Here is a 20,755-nt window from a genome sequence, read left to right as displayed (position 1 = left end):
TTTTTAACACAAAGACTGCATGTAAATTAAAATTATGATTGTTGATTTTTTTTTAATTTACTCAGTGTCCTTTACTAAGTGCGTTATGAAATGATACTTCCAGCCAGGGCCACGAGTGGCTGTAAGCGTTGGTTCCTGGCTCAATCCATCTCAGCCACACAATAAATAAATAGTTTTTTTTAAAAAAATATATTTTTAAAAATATTAAATGAGTAATCTCGATTGTTTTTAGTTCACACCGGCACTGGCGCTGCTCGCGGCTTCACTCCCATGAAAGCCTCTGCCTTATCGCACCCACCCGTTACCGTCCGCCGCCTCCACTCCCCGTACCTCTCCGCTGGGAGAAGCCCAGGCATCCTCTGCTCTCATCCTCCGAGTTCCCTCCCCGATTGCAGGGCCTTCTTCTCCAGATCGCTCGACGGAGCCGATCCCGGCCCCAAGAACCAGCCCCACAAGGGGAAGAAGAAAGAGCAAGGTGCGAGAAGAGGGGAAAGATCTGGAGGAGGAGGTGGAGGAGGCACGGAGGAAGTGCACTGTGAGGTCGACGTTGTCTCTTGGCGGGAGAGGCGGGTTCAGGCGTGGATCCTCGTCAATGCCGACGTCGAGTCGGTGTGGAGCGTCCTCACGGATTATGAGCGGCTCGCTGATTTCATCCCCAATCTCATCTATAGGTATTCATTGTTCTCCTGAGATGGTTAGGTTAAAAAGTGTAATTTTTTCGTTGCTATTTTGGCGCTTTGTTTGTTTTTTTAATAATACAAAAAAAAAATGCGGTGTAGTGAGAGGATTCCTTGTCCACACAAGGGGCGTATATGGTTGGAGCAGAGAGGGTTGCAGCGTGCGCTCTATTGGCACATTGAGGCTCGGGTTGTCTTGGACCTCCAGGAATTTCCAAACTCGGTATGTGCATTATCAACAAAAGTAACAAGTTTGGAGTTTTTTTTTCTTTCATTTTTCTAGTTTAAATTAGGCAATGGCCGCATGGTCTTCAATGCTTTATTGACTTTTTGTGATCGACACCTTGGCACATTGAACGACAGCTCCACTTAGCTCTGCTCAATTCCAAATCCATATCTGGTCTCCCTATTTCATCATGCAGAGTAAGATCTACAGATTACCTTAGATGCACACTTAAGATCCAAATTGTTAGATCACACTTTCTAATTTAAATGCATTCATCAAACCGTGATTATCACTAATCACAAGGAAGAAACTAATAATTGCACTATCCTATGATTTGCCAAAGAGTAATTCTGTGTAACGATATTAGTCAAGAAATGAAGATGGTACATGACAGTTTGTCATTACCTGTTTATCCAGCAGCTGATGGTTGTGTAAGTTGAGATGAGTTTTCCTTTCCAAGTAATCTCAATTCTCAAGGTTTGTTAGATACTCGCCAAACATAAGTTTTCTGTTTGATGAAACAGTAAAAAAAATCAGGTCTGATCCAACTCCATAAACTGGGATTCTATATATTGATGTGTGGACACTGTTTGTAAGTGTTCTGTAATGACAGTCACTGAAAAAAAATTAATTTACATGGTCATCAAAAGTTGTCAGGAACCTTTCATATGAGCAAAAACGTTGTCAGAAAACTGAAAAAAGATACCGACACAGCATCTTTATATCCAGAAAGTCATTTATTTCTTTTCAATGAAAGTCTTTGATGCATTGTGTAGTTATACATTTTGTTTGGCGGATATAGTTTCATTAAAAAGTCAAAGAATGACAAAAAGGTGTTATACAATCAAGAAGGGTCCGTTTGTTGCATATATCCATTTTAGTCAGAAAATGTGAGTTATGCTTCCGTTTTTTTTCGACTATGGCAACTGCCTCTCATGCAATGCAAGTACAAATATTCCTTTGTATGGTAGCATGACTCTTTCTCTTTTCCACTAAGAATATATTAATTTGGCTTGTCAGTTTGACAGCTGATCCCATTTTACTTTCTTAAATTTGTTGAATTAGTAATCAACATAAATACCACGATTCTATTTGTATTTTTTTGGCATAGGCTAATGGGAGTGAGCTTCACTTCTCAATGGTTGATGGAGATTTTAATAAGTTTGAAGGGAAATGGACTGTGAAAGCAGGCCCAAGGTATGTTTGATTAGCACCATTTTCTTCTGACTCCAATTGATGCCACTCCTGCAAAGCAATTAATCATTTTTTTCCCTCTTTCTGCTCATTTTTATGAGTTGTCTATCTATTAACTTAGAAGGGGAGCCTTGACGCAACGGTAAAGTTGTTGTTTTGTGGCCAAAAGGTCACGGGTTCAAATCCTAGAAACAACCTCTTACAAAAAGCAGGGTAAGATTGCGTACAATGGATCCTTCCCCGGGACCCTGCATGGCGGGAGCTTCATGCATTGAACTGTTTTTTTTTTTTTTGTCTATCTATTAACTTGCTTATGAAAGTTGCAACCATTTTTGAATTTTTAATCAGTTCACATGATTATAATCTAAAATAAGTTTTAACAATTATATTTTGCTCATTGAATTGTCAACAATCACATTCAAGAAGTTCACTTTGCTTGGTATATGTAGATTGGAATTCCCTTACGTGGGTTCCTTAATCCAATGACAATGAATTATGCTCTAAATTTGGGTAGTTGTATAGACTCATGAATTTTCAGGGTAGTTTGGTAGCAACTCTCTGTCTCTGTTGGTTACACTTGTGAACCATCAACTATATATTTGATTTTTTTAGTTGAAACCAATTGTAGAGTCAAATGTCTTGCACTGAGCCCTTTCCTCAATGCTAACATTCCTCGGATCTTGGCAACATTCCAAAAGATTTAGAACTGATGATCAAATCAGCAAACTATCCCAAAGTTGTCATGTTGGTTCATGTCATGCCTTCCATGTGTTACAACTTTTTTCCTTTGCTTTTAATGATAAAAATTTATCTGTTTGACAGCTACCTAAGTCGTAAGAAGGGCTTAGACAATGGACATGCAACAAAAGATCTGATGATAATGTATGAACTATAACGCTTGGTTGCTTAATTGGATACACAACACTTTTTGTTAATGGGGATGGATGAACTATTACTATGACATTGTTTGCTTTGTGCATTATTTGATGGAAATATTATCTGATTTTTTTTTACACATTTCAATGTAAAAAGATTAGCAATGTTTCTGTCTTCATCTGCTGATATGTATTGTTCAAAGAATTTATATCCTGCAGCTATGATTTAATTCATTGTCTTACAGGTCTTCAATGGCAACTTTATCCTATGAAGTGACGGTTGTGCCTAGATTTAACTTTCCAACAATTTTTCTTGAGAGAATTATCAGATCTGATCTTCCAGTAAATCTACGAGCAATTGCTTGGAGAGCTGAGCGAATATTTGAAGAAATTCAGAAGGAAATCATATCTACGAATGGAATGAATACAACTTTAAGTGATTTATATTCATCATCCTTGGGTAGGTTTGGTTCTGCATCCAAGACTCAGAGACTGCCTAATAGCTTAAAGAAACCTGTGAAGCCTTTAGGTTCTGTGCTTTCTTCACCCTCGACTGAGCCAAGTGCAAAGTGGGGTGTTTATGGAAACGCATGCAGACTTGATAGGCAATGCATGGTCGATGAAATTCATCTTCGTAGAATTGACGGCCTGTTGGTAATCATTTACCTTAAACTTGTATGCTTTTATTACATATTGATTCACATCTTAGTTTACTTAATGACTATGTATGAAGGAAAATGGAGGGGCTCATCGATGTGTTATGGCTAGTGTTACCATCAAGGCACCAGTTCAAGAAGTTTGGAGTGTCTTAACTGCGTACGAGACGTTACCTGAGTGAGGGTCTTTATCTTCTACTTTCATTGGTTGCTATGAAATGTTCTCCATAAGTGTTTTCCCCTTCAATGTAGAAAAACTATTTTTTTAATAGGCTTTTTCCAATGTCCATTCTGAGATGTCAGAAGAGAATTTATATGCTACCATGCATTTCTGAATGTCAAGTGACAAACTTAACATATATTGTGATGCTTCTCTCGTACTTATTTATTTTTAGTAGTGATCAACAACTGGTTTTTCTTTTTCTCCCCAACCTCTGTTTACACAATCTCTTATTCTATTAGTTCATTTATGTCACTTTTGTTTCTTTATCTTGCACTTAATTAAACCTTTTATTACAGGATTGTTCCGAATTTGGCAATTAGCAAAATTCTATATAGAGATAAGAACAAGGTTCGCATTCTACAGGTAGAAACAAACAGTCTTGCAGCTTTTGTTGTCATGTGCTACCACATTGAGTTTTTAGTATTATGATTTAAGGTTAAACATTGTTCTTGACAATCTTACATGTTCACTTCTTAGATACAGTGATGCTAAATCTAATTGTTTGTTCACTGACCTTCTTAGCGGTTAACACTGTGATCTTTTCAAAAGGAAGGTTAAGAACTCCAATTATCTTTTTTGTCTATCTTTATGATTTGGAGCTTCAAGAGCAATACTGAGATTATGTGTTCTAAAAGTTAAATGTGTCGGCAATATGACATAGCCTGGAAATAATGTCTAAGATATTTGTATTATTTATTGGATAAATAAAATTCTTGATTTGAGTGTGTATTTTATATGTATATGATATTGATCTTAAACTTAATTAATGAAGTCCTCAATACAATGCATAGCATGAGAGAAATTGTGATCGGATCTTAATTAGTTGGTATCTCTCCATGTGTAATTATGTATGTATTGAAATATTCCCTAATCGATGAATTGATGAGATTGAATATCATCAATTCTATAAGACTAACATATGTTATGCTTCTTGGTTTAGCCAAACAGTCAGTCCTCACTGCCTGGAAATATTGGGATATTGAGAGTTAATATTTGGATATTGGTTAAGGGTAACTAGTTCATTGGATATGACCTGCTATAAGATTTTATGTGGTTCTATACATGACAATGAAGATCTCATTACAACTCGAGTGCAAGTTTCTAGACTTGAGGTCTTCAAGTCATCTTGGTCATATACTAGTAGGACATCTCATAGGAGGTGTTAATCTGCGATAATTGGGTATAAGTCAATATGCCGAAGGTGTTTGAATAATCCACAAAGGATTCATCACTCCTTTTATAAGGAGACGTATATCCTATGACCTCTTGTCAGGATTATTACTCATAAGTCTTTGGCCAAAGCAAACACGTCAAGAGGATGATCTAATTTGAATCTATAGGACAAGGAACTATAACTTGGACCATGTATCGAACCAAGTGGGTATAAGATGAGTGAAAGGAACAAATGCATTAATAACTGTAGTTGCTGAAAAGTTCAGAAGATGTTTTGAAATCAACTATGATTTTTTGGTCAATTGGGGATCATGATGTACTAATAGGTGCCACTAATTCATAATTAATGGTTAATTATACATGACCAACATAACGGGAACCTATTGGGTCACATGTACTACGAGTATGTCTTAAGAGAGAAAGAGATTAAGTTTAGTTGAACCCGTCAAAGGTAAATATGGAAAGTATTTGCCGCGTCAGAAGCGCTTACGGGCTACGCCTCTTGTAGGTGGGTTGGGCCTACTCATGAGACATGGATTTGGTTTTAGTTCACATCTCTTGTAGGTGAGTTAAGCCAACACATATGATGTGGGCTTAGGCTTGGGCTTGGGCTTGGGCTTGGGCTTGGTTTTGACTTGCTACACAAGTCTTAATGAAGAGCTATATAAATACCTCTCCATAGAATAAGAGAAGAATTAATGAATTGAGGGTATTATTCTTCTCCTCTTGTTGTGCCGCCCACCCTAGAGGAGCCACCCACTTTGTGCCACCGCCACCTTGTGTCACCGGCCTTGTGTATCACTGGCTCCCCCTTGGTGCCCCCTTCCTCTTGTGCCGGCCAATGATTGCCGACCTTCCTTTGTGTGCCACCGGCCAAATGGTTTGGCCAGACCCCTCCTTACCGCTGGCCCTCTCTCTTCTCTTTTGTGTCGTCTCTTTATTTTGGCTAGTATCAAATGGAGAGACAACTTGTGGTTTGCAAAGTCGTCTTGTAGACTATTCGTCGTGGATGCTAATAGAGGCAAATCTTGTAAGGTTTGCTCGTTGATGCTTTTTTCTCTAAGCGTCATAAGAAAGGTATAACATCTAAACAACTATTTTGATTTATGTCTATGTCTACACATGTCAATTGTGATCTTGTCATTTTGGGATGCATGTAATAAATTTTAGAAACTTGTTTTCGCCTCCACTGCTGCGTGTTTTATTGTAAAACATATGTTTAGTATCCCGAAAAACCCAACATATTATGTTGTAGTAGTGCTTTGATTGTTGATGAAAGATTTCTGATTAAACCATAGTCTTTTGTCTTCATGGAAATTAGTTGTCTTGAAATGTTTTGGCAGCTTTGTAATTTTTACATTCTTAAGATTTCAGTAAATTATGTTTGCAGGAGGGTTGCAAAGGCCTGTTGTATATGGTGCTTCATGCACGCGTGATTTTAGATTTATGTGAAGATTATGAGCACAAAATCAAATTTGAGCAAGTTGAAGGAGACTTTGATTCATTCCGGGGGAATTGGATTCTGGAGCAGCTGGGTGATCAGCATACTTTATTGAAGTATATTGTAGAATCAAGAATGCACAAAGATACCTTCCTCTCAGAAGCTATCTTGGAGGAGGTCTATGCATTTCCGATACTTTCATTGTGATAGTTATTTTACAACTTATGGAAGGAAGCAATGATGCTATATTTGTACCTTCATGATCATGATCCTAGATATTGAAAATCCGCCAAATGACTCTTTGAATACTTGGCTTTTTTTTTCTTCCACAAACAAGGTATATTTATCAGCAGAATAACGATATCAATCATATTGGGCATTTTAGGTATTACTAAATCTCAAGTTGTTGAAGTAATTACTGTCAAATGGCTATACATATTGTGATCTGTTAATCTGGTATTACAAATTGCAGTAATTTAGTTGGCCTTTTGCAAGTGCTTATTTTGTTGTCTTTGATGAATAATAATAAAGATATCTAATTTTTCAGGTTATTTATGAAGATCTACCATCAAATTTATGTTCCATCCGTGATTTTGTTGAAAAAAAAGTATCTGTAAATAGTGAACAAGAGAATCATTCTGACGACCATGTTGATCCAGATGATAGTTCCTTGTATGCAAGTGAGGGTGCATTGGATCAGCCTGCCCTTAATGGTAATTCTTTGCATGGTGTTCGGCAAAGACCAAAAGTCCCTGGTTTACAGGGCGATATTGAAATTCTTAAGACAGAGCTTACAGCATTTATTTTAAGATATGGTCAAGCTGGGTTTATGCCAATGAGAAAGCAGCTTCGTATGCACAGAAGAGTGGATATTGAGAAGGCGATAACTCGCATGGGCGGATTTAGGAGGATTGCAGACTTGATGAACTTGTCCCTTGCCTATAAACATCGAAAACCCAGGGGTTACTGGGATAACTTGGAAAATCTACAAGAGGAGGTAAAATGGAAATTCCTCAAGCAGTTTTAGTTATCTTTTTTCCTTTTCCCCATTTTCCAGTTAAAGCTAGATAGTAGTAGATCATTGCCACTCTTTTCTCCTTGTGCATACCATAAGAAGCTCGATCATCATCAAGGGAACCATGCTGAATCTTTCTTCTACAATTTATTGTATATTGGATTTAATCATCTCCAGCAAACCATGTTGGTTACTGATTATTGGTAAAATTACTTGCTTTTGTGATACAGATCAGTCGGTTCCAGAAAAACTGGGGGATGGATCCTGCTTACATGCCCAGTAGGAGGTCTTTGGAGCGTGCAGGTTAGCAACAAAGAACATTCATCCTTTTCATAGATTCCTACTGATACTTACCTGAGTATTTGATCAATGTGGTTAATTAATAATTTTTTTGCATAACAAATGAACATAAACAATTGTGTCAATTCTATAAACGAATATTTTATTCATCTACTGTTCTAACTGAGAAGATAATGGACTGATATTTCCATACGCTCGCTCATTTCTTTTGGTAGGACGCTATGACATAACTCGAGCTCTAGAAAAATGGGGAGGGCTTCAGGAGGTTTCCCGCCTCCTGTCACTCGAACTGAGATACCCTAGGAGAAGATCAGTTGTCGTCGAGCAAGACGAGCAGAACAATATCTCAGCATCCAGGGAACTGACCACCCAAGAAAAGAGGTCAAGCAAGCCACTAATTGCTCAAGATACACAAAAATGGCTCATGAAACTAAAAGATCTGGACATTAACTGGGTGGAGTAGCACTACTACACTTGGTGTGGTAATGCCTTCTTGCATCTTTGCAGTTTTCTTGTTCCACACAAGGCATTTTTACTGATTGTTAGTTTGATCATTGCCCAGTTAACTATTTGCAGATAGACAGATCCATTAAAAGTTTTGATACGTGAACTCTCAATCTCCGTTGTGTTCGTGTTGAATACGAATACTCGAATATCATCACTCTACGCAAACTTAGAAATATGCCAGAGATTAAATCGTCACTAGTGTTGGATGTCTATTGGAGTTCGAGTAATGTATGCTCAATGGCAGGCTTTGTCCATAGATAGAATGGGTGACAAAGGTTCCTGAATAGTCAGGAAAACTGTAACTTTTGAATAGTATAATTGTACAGTAGTCTTAGATTTGTAACATAAACCGTTTCAGAGCCAGGTCCAACCAGATTTTGTTCAAAAACGATAATGCCAATGATGAGGTCGCGGAGGGCGAGAGCTTCCACAAAGATGAGTGTGAGAATCATACCTACAAGCAGCTTCAGATGCGGTTGGTTGGCTCAGCAATAGAGTTTAGTGTTTTCAGTGTTTTGCCACAACTAAACAAAACGATAAGGAAGAAATCAGTGTGTTTGGCCACAATTTCTTATCTTATTGAGACAATCCCCATCGTTCTCAATCTAATTAACTCCATAAGAACTTTGAGAGATGTTATAAAATGCTCGCCCATTGTTGATCAAAACAATGAGCAGTTGATCAATCTTATGCTAAAAATGGGAAGATATAACATCTGACATAGGAGCAGTTGATCAATTCAGCACTGTGGAAGCTAGAAGGATGTTAAAGAGGACCTAACCTGATTCCATCTCCGACGGCGCCAATGACCATACCGGCTGAAAGTCCCGCAAGGCCATAATCCAGGTCAGAAGAGAGATGTGCAAAGGTAGTATGACTTGGCCCTGATCCTGGTGCTTACGATCATGACAATGCTGAGGCTGTAAATCCACAGAAGTCCGACCATGATACAAGAATTGTCGACTTCATCACGAGCTCCGGTCGCATCATGCCTATGGATGCCATGCATCAACATCCATAAAAATTGCTCATCATACAATTTTTCTAGTCAAAGTTATCAATTTAATTAAATTTGAGTTGACTCAAACTTGAATCGTAATATTTGAGATACAAATCTAAAGTCAAGAAAGATGTGACATCATATCATAGGGTTCTATATAATTATGGAATCAATCCTAGGTCTAGGGGTCTAGGGGTCAAGTCAAAGTTACAAGGAAGGTCATCCTTAGAGTTAACCTTGAGAAGACCAACGTGACTAAGACTTCTAAGAAGCCTAAGAAAGTCACTAAGAAGGTCACAAGGAAAGTTATCCCTAGAGTTGACCAAGAGGAATCTAGCATGACCAAGGTTTCTGAGAAATCTAGGAAGGTCATTAGGAAGGTATCAAGGGAAGTTATTCCTAGTGAATACCTAGAACATCCAAGGAGTAACAATCAATTTTGGGTTCCTAGGGGTGTGTTCTCTACACCCTAGATGAGTTTAGAGAGCTAGTGTCAACTTCAATTGGAATGTTAGTTAACCTAACCTTGAAGAAGTTGACACTTGGAGGACATTTTCAAGGTAGTTGTACTCCTTAAAAATGAAAATGATTTAAGTGTTTAATCTTTCAGAAGAGAAAAATGCACCAAAATTTGATAAATTGTGATTAATTTAAATTGACATAAATAGGAAAAGGGGAAAGAAATGTCAAGTTGAGATTTTTGACATTTTCCTTAATAATGAGGGCAACTTAGGATTAATTTTTAGCTTAGCAAATTAATTAGGGATACTTAGATAGATAATTTAGGTAGATATATTTATGCTAAATTACTATGATTGTTTTCTCATTATATGCTATATCATCATATTTTGCATTCATATTTATTATGAAAAATAAAAATACTATGTCATGTCATACATACATCATATAGTTACAATAAGTTTTCTTTTGAAACTTATTCATTTTGATGTATGCCATAATGTATTATTGTTTTTTGTAATTAAGGACAATGATATTTATCAAAAAGTGGCATCCTAGGTTGATGATCAAATATTAAAATGCTTAGATAAAAATGCATGATTCCTTAGTTTAAATCAAAACCAAGATCTACATCTCACTAGGATTATAAGTTGACTTGTATGTGTTTTAGTGCACATTAGACATAAGTGAAATGTTAGAATGATGAACAAAGCTCAAGATGTTGATTTAGTATATCTTTTGAGTTTTAGTTTTATCAAAACACATAGTTATGTGTTATCAAATCATTGGAAAAGCTAATGTACGAGTCACGTGCATTTAGCCCAAAGAACATGGTTAGAAATTTGTTTTGAAAATCATTTCAAAATGTTTGAAAAACCTTGGTGAAGTCTATCTTTTGATAGCAATCACCATTGAAGAGTTGGACACAAACTTGAAAGAAACATTGAAGTTTTTCAAGAGTTTTCCAATTTCGTATCAATCTTTGAAAAAAAGATGTATTTTCTTATAAAACTATTTTTCCATGATAGTATATGTCTTAAATAATGTCTACAAGAATTTTCACGATTTTTAGAATTTTGTAAAATTTTGGGGGCATTTATGAAATTTGACTGAAATCAATTTCAGAAATCAGAAATGGTAATTGACTAGGCTAGTCAATTACCACATCCTAATTGATCAGGTCAATCGATTAGGCGAATTCTCATTAGCATAGTAGCTCACGGAATCGATTACTGCAATCGATTAAAGGTCTTAATCGATCACAACAATCGATTAACACTCGGGAATCGATTAAATCCCAACTTCAATCAATTATGGTTGGTCTTAAGAGACTAAGGGCTTGGTTTAAGCGCTTAAGATCCTGTTTTCAGCTTAAATAAATTTATTTAAGTTGAATAAGCCGTGTTTAGTCGTACTAGCCATCTTTAACCCTAAGTAATTCATTTGTAAATATTTAAGGGTAGTTTTCATGATGAAAATAAGATTGAAATGATTAAGAGAGACTAAGTTGAAGTTTAAGATGAGGTTTGCATTCAAATTTGATTATTGAATCTCAAAATTTCAAACTTTGAATTTTCTAAAGGTTTAGAAATTCTAAGTCATTGTTGGTGCAATGACAAATGTTTGGAGGATGTTTTGAGGGGAAACTACTCCTTGAAAACATGGTTTACTTTTAATCGTAAACAATGAAATAATGGAAGGTGGACATCTTCATTGTTATACTGGCTCAAGGTTAAGCATAGGAACACAATGTAAGATTGGAAATCTTTATTATAATGGGTTAATGCTCTAGGAAGAGCATGTGGATGCAATAAAGGGTATGAGACCTTCATTGTAGTGTTGTGAACAACAAGTGAGGTTGTGAATAACGTATAGATAACTCTTCAGGGGGGGATAATTTTTGATGTGTGTCAAAAGGGGAAGAATGTAAGATTTAAGTTAGGAAACCTTCATTACCCAAAGGGGGAGGCTATCTTCTTGAAAAGGGGGAGAATGAAAGAAACCCTCATTCATAAGTTAGGAAACCTTTATTACCCAAAGGGGAGGCTATCCTCTTAGAAAGGAGGAGAATGAGGGAAACACTTATTCATGCTTTGACATGAAGAAGAAGTTGAGACTATGAGATTAACCTAACTTAAACATATTGTCAAACATCAAAAACGGGGAGATTGTTGGTGCAATTAACTCAAGCTTGAGTCATGATATTTAAGTTTCGATGTTTGACAATGTATGGAGATTGCAGGTATAATTGTTCATTTTGGGAGATTGTTGGTGCAATTTTGATCAGTTTGATGTGAAGAAGAGTCAAGTATGTCAAGGTTGACCGGATACTTGACTGGGAAGTCCTAACTGGAGGTTAAACAAGGAGAAGTCCAACAGGAAAGTTGATAGAAGAAGAAAATCTAAGTGGGTCAGTGTTAACCGGACACTTGGTGTGGAAAGTTCTGATGAGTGAAACTAGGTGAAAAGCCTTAGTGAGTGAAGTTAGGCAGATGAAAAGCCTTAGTGAGTGAAGCTAGTTAGTTGGAAAATCCTAGTGAGTGAAGCCAGGTGAAAAGTCCTAGTGAGTAAAGCTAGGCAGATGAGAAGTCCTGGTAAGTGAACCAAGCAGATGAGAAGTCCTGGTGAGTGAAGCCAGGTGAAAAACCCTAATGAGTGAAGCTAGACGGTGAGAAAGTTTTGGTGAGTGAAACCAGACACATGGAAATCTAGGTGGGTAAAGATTGATCGGACACCTTGTGATTGGAAGTCCAAGTAGGTCAAGAAAGTGACTGGATACTTGGTACAAGAAGAAAAGTCCAAGTGGGTCAAAGGATTGACCAGACACTTGATAAAGAAGTCTCAGCAAGTCAAGGTTAATTAGATGCTAGGCAAAGAGGAGTTCTAACTGTTGGTGCAATATCCCTGGGTCAAAGGTTGACCAGATTGACTAGGCTTGAGTTGGCTCAAGTATGAGTCTAGATGTTTGGGTTTCAATGTTTGACAATACGTGAAAATTGCAGGTGCAATCATCCGATTGGGGAGATTGCTGGTGCAATTTCCCTCTGGTCAGGATATGATCAGTTTGGTGTGAAGAAGAGTCAAGTAGATCAAAGCAGGACCAGATACTTGACTGGGAAAGACCTAGTGAGTGAAGCTAGGCAGTTGGAAAGTCCTGATAAGTGAAGCCAGGTGAAAGACCTAGTGAGTGAAGCTAGGCAGTTGGAAAGTCCTGGTGAGTGAAGCCACGCAGGTGAAAGTCTCGGTGAATGAAGCCGGGCAGTAGAAAATCCTGGTGAGTGAAGCCAGGTGAAAACCCTAGTGAGTGAAGCTAGGTGAAAGTCCTGGTGAGGGAAGCTAGACACAAGGAAATCCAGGTGGATCAAGGTTGACCGGACACATGGTGTGGAAAGTCTAAGTAGATTAAAGGGTTGACTGGATACTTGGCACAAAGAAATTCAGATGGGTCAAGGTTGACCGGACATTTGGCACAAGAAGAAAATGTTGGTGCAACCTTAGGTCAAGGTTGACCTGGTTGACCCAACTCGAGTTGACCTGACTCGAGGTGTATTTTGATGTTTGACGAGAATAGAAAAGTTGTATCTTGATGTTTGACAAGAATACAAACTTGGGAGATTGTGGGTGCAACCTTCGGTCAAGGTTGACCTGGTTGACCCGACTTGAGTTGACTTGATTCGGTAAAGTCCAAGTATGGAGACTTGGCACGGGAAAAGTCCAAGTATGGAGACTTGACACAGAAAAGTCCAAGCAGGGAGTTTGGCACGGGGAAAAGTCCAAGTATGGAGACTTGGCACGGAAAAGTCCAAGCAGGGAGCTTGGCACGGGAAAAGTTCAAGTATGGAGACTTGGCACGGAAAAGTCAAAGCAGGGAGCTTGGCACGGGAGAAGTCCAAGTATGGAAGCTTGGGCATGGGAAGTCAGAGAGGGCTCGGCAGCTCGTTCTCCGGACTAGGTCAGAGAGGGCTCGGGAGCTCGTTCTCTGAACTGGATGGAGTCGGAGAGGGCTCGGTAGCTCGTTCTCCGGACTAGGTCAGAGAGGGCTCGGGAGCTCGTTCTCTGGACCGGACGAAGTCGGAGAGGGCTCGGTAGCTCGTTCTCCGGACTAGGTCAGAGAGGGCTCAGGAGCTCGTTCTCTGGACCAGACAGAGTTGGAGAGGGCTCGATAGCTCGTTCTCCGGACTAGGTCAGAGAGGGCTCGGTAGCTCGTTCTCTAGACCGGGAAGGCTTTAGGTTTAAGGCTGAGAAATTGGATCGGTCTGCAGACTGATCCAGTGATATTATGGGTTATCTGATCGGTCTGGTGACCGATCAGTAACCAAACAGTGGCTCACTGTAAGGTATCTGATCGGTCACCAGACCGATCAGGAAACGATCAGGAGGCAGAAAAAGGTAGGGGGATCGGTCTGTGGACCGATCCACCTATAGCCTGATTGGTCCACAGACCGATCAGGCTTCGAAGCCAACTCTCACAGAGAGTTGGTTGATCGGTCTGGGGACCGATCAGCCTAGGGCCTGATCGGTCCACAGACCGATCAGGAGACTCCCAGACCGATGTCCAGGCCTAGCCGTTGCGACACAACGGCTAGATTTCTGTGTTGCTCTTTGTCTTCTTCACAGGTGCAGCAGCAGGTGCAGGATATATATCGAGGTCGAGGGCCTCTACAGTAACAGTTCTTGCTCTTCCTCCTTACTGCGATTTGAGCTTTGCTGAGCTCCTCTTTGCTGAAGCTTCATGTGAGTTTCCCTCGACTGGTTGATCAGCTGCTGTTGGCATCATCCGTGAAGTTGCTGCTTCATCAACGGACTCCAGTCGACGAGAAGAAGGCAAGCAAACTTGGTAGAGTGTATTTACATTCATATTATCCATTGTTTCTTGCTTTATTTCTTGTACTCCTTTATTGCTGTTGCAAAAGAGATTGTGGCGAGGTTTCTCCACCCAGAAGGAGTTTTTATTAGCCGGTTCTCCGGGGTCTCATCCACCAACGGATTGATAGGATTTGTCCACCTTACGGACACGCCGAGGAGTAGGAGTATCATCTCCGAACCTCGTTATATCATCATGTTTGAGGTTTGATCTTCTCCACTTTCGTTTCTACGTTGTATTTCCGCTGCGCTAACCTAAATTGTAGGAAGAAACGATAATTTGAGGTCGGCTATTCACACCCCCCCTCTCTATCCGCATCCGAAGGTCTTAACAGAAAAGTCCACGTGGGTTAAAGAGATTGATCGGACACTTGGTGAAGAAGTCCTAGCAAGTCAAGGTTGACCGGATGCTAGGTATAATGTTCCAACAGGTCACGATTGACCGGATGTTGGAATTGGAGACCTTGGACTTGAGTTTAGGCAAATCAAAGGCGGGTCAATCGATTAACCGATCGATTGAACCGAAATCCAATCGATCAGTTGATCGATTGGATGTGCGCCGCGACAAGCAAATGTCCCAATCGATCGCCCGATCGATTGGGAGCTTAAATCGCACGCACAGAACCTTTCCCAATTGATCAGTCGATCGATTGGGAACCTCCAATCGATCGACCGATCGATTGGGGAACTAGAAATCACACGATTGAGCTGAATCGATCGGTCGATCGATTCAGGAAATTTCCAGAGAGTACAGAGGCACTCTGAATCGATTGACCGATCGATTCAAAGCCTCGCCAATCGATTGAGAGTCATTCAATCGATTGGGATCTGACCGTTGCGCAGGTTATAGCCGTTGGCGAGCGATTTCTTCGACACGACTTCTACTTCTTCGCCCGATTCTTCTCCGATCTCCACAGCTATCTTCTCCACAGAGCTCAATAACACACACCAGATCTAGGAGGCTTAGAGAGAAGTGTTGGTGCACTTTCAAGCAAATCAAGAGGTGTATTCAAGCAAGAAGAAGCAAGCTAGGGTTTTGTAAATCTTGTAAGATTTTATTTGTATAAGCTTGTCTTTCCTTTTTGTTGTATTGTGAGTTTATACTACCGTAAAGGAGTGTTTTCTTAATGGAGAGTGCTTGTGTGTATGGATCCTTGGATTAGTCATCTCTTCTTGAGGTGGATACCAAGTAAATCCTTGTGTTAGCATTGTAGAGTGTGTTTCGTGTTATTTATTCCGCTGCACATTATCGAAGAAGCACATCAACAAGCGCAACGAGCTATTCACCCCTTCCCCCTCTAGCACATTTTGACCCTAACAAGTGGTATCAGAGCAAGATCGCTCTTCACCAGAATTATCACCGGAAGGAGCAACAAGGCTAGAGGGTGAAGAAGTTGGAGCAAAATTCATCAAGTCAAAGAATTCATCAAGAGCTCAACTTCAAGATGAAATTCCAAGATGTACTTGGATTTGACACAAAGGTGTCTCCGCCATTTGTATCCACAAGCTTCGATTTTTGGAAAGCAAGGATCGAATTTTTTTTTATAATGGAGATAGAGCAATGGTTTGCTCTAATGAAATGTTTTGAAGCTCTAACAAACTCAAAGGGAAAAACTCTCAAGAGGAGCAAGTGGAGCCAAGAACAAATTCAAAGGAGCGAGGCAAATGATAAAGTGACCAAGCTATTGGTCAATTTATTGCCAAGCAATATTTTGGCTCAAGTTGGAGAATTCAAGGATGCCAAGGATCTTTGGAACAAATTGGCAAAGATTCATGAAGTCCCCTCCACTGTACCAAATCAAGAAGAATCCAAAGAGGATGACTTATTAGATCAAAGCCAAGAGGAAGAGGACTTCGAAGTTGAGCGATGCTCAACTTCTGAAGAAGAGGACCAAGAAGCTTTATCTTCAACGAAATGCAACGAAAAAGGCAAAGAGGGAGCATACTCTTTGTTCCATGTACAAGATGAAGATGAAGAAGCCTCTACCTCTAGGATTGAGGAGGAGAGACATTTGCTGACACCGGACCAAGAAGAAGAAGAAACTTCTACTTCCGGGTCAAGTGAAGAAGAAGATGGGGCAACCTCCACAACACAAGAAAAATCAAATGGAGGATTAAGTGTCATCCCTACGCGTGAAGGTATAACTAATTCAATTAAAAATAAAAATCATATTATATGTTTTGAGTGTAGGGAACATGAGCACTACAAGAACAAGCGTCCCAAATTAGGCAAGAAGAAGGGCCAAGTGGCACCAAATGGCAAGGAGAAGCCCAAGGAGACTGCCCCTATAACAAAGAAGAGTAAGGAGCACATAGTGTGCTTCTTGTGCAATCAAAAAGGACATTACTGGAGTCAATGTACTAAGGGGAAGAAATCAGTCAAAGCCAAGGGTGGAAGCACAAGTCAAGGGGAGCTTCCAAAGTAAAACCCAAGGTATCATTTATTAAACATACCCTTTTAAATAATGGTAAAAAGCATGCTAGCTCTAATTTATTTCATTTTAATGTTATTTACCATAAAAATAGAAAGCATGATAGCATTAAGGAAAAACATGTTGCTTTTCATGCTAGGTTTACCACACTTAAAGTTAGGAAGGTAGATAACAACTTGGGCAAAAATACTAATGATAATAGATACAAGCCCAAAAATAAAAATGCTCAAGGATAAAATGAAAAATCCAAAACTAAGGATTTATGGAAAGAAAATCAAGTCTTGAGGTCAAAGCTTGATAAAATGAAAAAGACCCTAAAAAAGATGAAAGATATCCTAAAAGGGCAAAATGAGCATAACCTAGATTTAGGACATCAAAGGTCATCCAATGGCCATAGAGGTTTGGGATATAAACCTAAGGCTAAGAAGGATGCAATATCTTATCATAGGGTTCCATATAGCTATGGAACCAATCCTAGGTCTAGGAGTCAAGTCAAGAATACAAGGGAAGTTATCCCTAGGAGTATCTTTGCAACAACAAATGTGACTAAGACTTCTAAGAAGTCTAAGAAGAAGGTCACAAGGGAAGCTATATCTAGAGTTGACCTAGAGAAAGTGATCAAGGTTCTAAGAAGCCTAACAAGATCACTATGAAGGTATCTAGGGAAGTCATCCCTAGTGAATACCTAGAGCATCAAAGGAGCACAAATAGATTTTGGGTTCCTATGAGCATTTTCTCTATCCCTTAGATGGGTTAGAGAGTGTCAACTCTAATTGGAAGGATAGTTAACCCAACCTTGATGAAATTGACACTCGGAGAGTATTTTCAAGATTACTATTAACCTTTGAAAATGAAGTAGATTATCATTTATTCTTTGGAAGAGTAGAATGTGCCAAAATTTGAGGAATTTAACTTAATTTTCATTGGCACAAAAAGGAAAGAACAAAAGAAATGCCAAGTTGTGTTTTGACATTCTCTTGGGAAAAAGTGGGCAATCTAAGAGTTAATTTTAAATTAGCTAAGGTTTAAGGATATTTAGATATGTAATCTAGGTATATTTTATTTATGCAAATTTACTATGATTGTTTGCCCATCATATGCCATGACATCATATTTTGCATTCATGCTTTATTATGAAAAACAAAAAAATACCATGTTATGTCATACATATATCATATAGTTATAGCAAATATTCTTTTAACAATTATTCATCTTGATGTATGCCATAAATCATCATGCATTAGTTTAATTTCCTTGCAATTAAGGACTAATGACATTCACTAACAAGTAACATCCTAGATAGATGTTCATAATTCAAAATGCCTAAATAGATATGCATGATTCCTAACTTAGGGCAAAACTAAACTTTACATCTCATAAAGAACTATAAGGTGACTTGTATGTGTTTTAGTATACATTAGATACAAGTGAGATGTTAGGATAATGAACAAAGTGTTGGTTAGTCCTAGGAAAACCGTACCGGCTCCACTGTACAAAATTTTTGTACAAATATCGAACATTTCCTTAAATAACCTAGTGTGTTCTTTAGAAGTTAAATTAGGAATCGCAGACGGAACTTAACATCATTGATTCCAAATTTAACTTATCTGTTCTTAATGATTTAGATTTGAATCGCAAGCGAAACTTAATACTATTGATTCAAATCCACCAATATTAATTTCATTAAATATTAATTTCCAGAATTGACTTCCAGAACTGCATGGCGAGGCACATGACCTTCTTGGATATGGGAGCAACCACCACCGCCTAGACAAAGCCTTTTAAGGAAAGTTAATATTTAATTTCCTTAAATAACTCTAGGTTAACCAAAAAGAACAATCGAATCACAAATTCGAAAAATAAAAGAAAAGAAACACAACTTCGAAACAAATCCGAAAACTCTAGAATCATATGCCTCTTGTGTTTGGTATTTCCAAAAATAACTATACAAAGAAAACTAGTATGATGCGGAAAACAATTACTAGTTATACCTTTCTTTGTAAGCAAATAATCTCTTGATCTTCTACCGTATTCCTTTTCTTATCCCGGATGTTGTGTGAGCAACGATCTACCGAGATGAGAATCCACCTAAGCCACCTTCTTCTCCAAGCAAGATTCGGCCACCATAATTCTCCAAGAGAAATAGAGGTCCGGCCACCACCACCAAGCTCCAAGGGATGCTAGAAACAAAGCCTCCTTTCTCTCCTTCTTCTCCTAGCTAGAACTGGCCATCAACAAGAGCTCCAAGAGAAGATGAAACCGGCCACTAAAAAGAAGAGAAGAGGAGAAGGAGAACCTCTAGGGCCGGCCACACCAAGGAGAAAAAGAGAGGAAGAAAAAGAATAGAGCCATTAGCCTTGAAGGCACCTCTACCCCCTCTTTTATAATCCTTGGTCTTGGCAAATAAGGAAATTTAATAAAAACTTCCTTAATTCTTTTGCCATGAAAAAGAAAATTTATTTTAATTAAAAATCAATTCCCTTTTCATTATTATAATGGTCGGCCACAACCAAATCTCCAAGCAAATAAAATTTTAAACACAAATTAAAACTTCCTTATTTGTTTCCAGAAATTTTATAAAAAATTTCTCCAATAATTTTTCCCTTCATGGTGGATTATAAAAAGGAAATTTTATAAATTAAAATCTTTCTTTTAAACATGTGGATAATATTCAAAAAGGAAAGTTATCTCTAAAAATTAAAATCTCCTTTCAATCTACAAATAAAGAAAGATATCAAATCTTTTGTAGAAACTTATAAAAGAGATATTTAATTTTTAAACTCTCTTTTAAATCATGAACATGGTTAAAAAAGGAAAGTTTTCTTAAAATTAAAATCCACCTTTCAATCTACAAATAAGGAAATATTTCAAATCTTTTCTTAATCTTTTGTAGAAAGCTATAAAAGGAAAGATTTAAATTTCAAACTCTTTTTTAAAACCATGATATCCATATAAGAAATAATTTTAATAAAAATCCCTTTTTATTTTCTAGTGGTCGACCACCTAAGCTTGGGACCCAAGCTTTGGCCGGCCACCTATAATTGGCTCCACCAATAGCTTTGGCCGACCCTAGCTTGGGCTCCAAGCTAGCTTGACCGGTCACCTTAAGATGGGTATAGGTGGGTATAAATCTCTATATACAAGAGGCTACGATAGGGACCGAGAGGAGGAATTGGTTTTGGTCTCCCGATGAAATTAAGCTTCCCGTGTTCGCCCCGAACACACAACTTAACTTCATCAATAATAACTCATACCACTAAAGAATTATTATTGAACTACCGCACCAATACCAAATTATATTTTGGGCTCCTTCTTATTATGAGTGTGTTAGTCTCCCTGTGTTTAAGATGTCAAATGACCACTAATTAAATGAGTTACTGACAACTCACTTAATTAATATCTTAGTCCAAGAGTAGTACCACTCAACCTTATCATCATGTCGGACTAAGTCCACCTGCAGGGTTTAACATGACAATCCTTATGAGCTCCTCTTGGGGTCATTCTCAACCTAGATTATTAGGACACAGTTTCCTTCTATAATCAACAACACACACTATAAGTAATATCATTTCCCAACTTATCGGGCTTATTGATTTATCGAACTAAATCTCACCCATTGATAAATTAAAGAAATAAATATCAAATATATGTGCTTGTTATTATATTAGGATTAAGAGCACACACACTTCCATAATAACTGAGGTCTTTGTTCCT

General features: G+C 38.3%; 1 protein-coding gene across 2 annotated transcripts; it reads left to right on the top strand.

The window, feature by feature from the left end:
• Positions 1 to 243: 243 nt before the first annotated feature.
• On the top strand, positions 244 to 8,650 carry LOC121992207. Of its 2 annotated transcripts, none has more exons than XM_042546417.1 (11): positions 244 to 671; positions 780 to 900; positions 2,015 to 2,100; positions 3,218 to 3,626; positions 3,706 to 3,806; positions 4,148 to 4,214; positions 6,415 to 6,642; positions 7,013 to 7,462; positions 7,711 to 7,783; positions 7,996 to 8,262; positions 8,357 to 8,650. In XM_042546417.1, exons 1-10 carry the CDS (start codon positions 271 to 273, stop codon positions 8,241 to 8,243), a joined length of 2,184 nt encoding a protein of 727 aa, XP_042402351.1. In that variant the 5' UTR covers positions 244 to 270; the 3' UTR covers positions 8,244 to 8,262; positions 8,357 to 8,650. The 2 variants fall into 2 exon arrangements, with proteins under 2 accessions (XP_042402351.1, XP_042402352.1); XM_042546418.1 differs by having other exon boundaries at positions 8,343 to 8,650.
• The last annotated feature ends 12,105 nt before the right edge of the window (positions 8,651 to 20,755 follow it).

The sequence above is a fragment of the Zingiber officinale genome, chromosome 6B, assembly GCF_018446385.1.
Source record: "Zingiber officinale cultivar Zhangliang chromosome 6B, Zo_v1.1, whole genome shotgun sequence".
Lineage (NCBI taxonomy): Eukaryota > Viridiplantae > Streptophyta > Magnoliopsida > Zingiberales > Zingiberaceae > Zingiber > Zingiber officinale.
The sequence above is the reverse complement of the archived record's forward strand: the minus strand, read 5'-3'. Positions and strand labels throughout refer to the sequence as shown.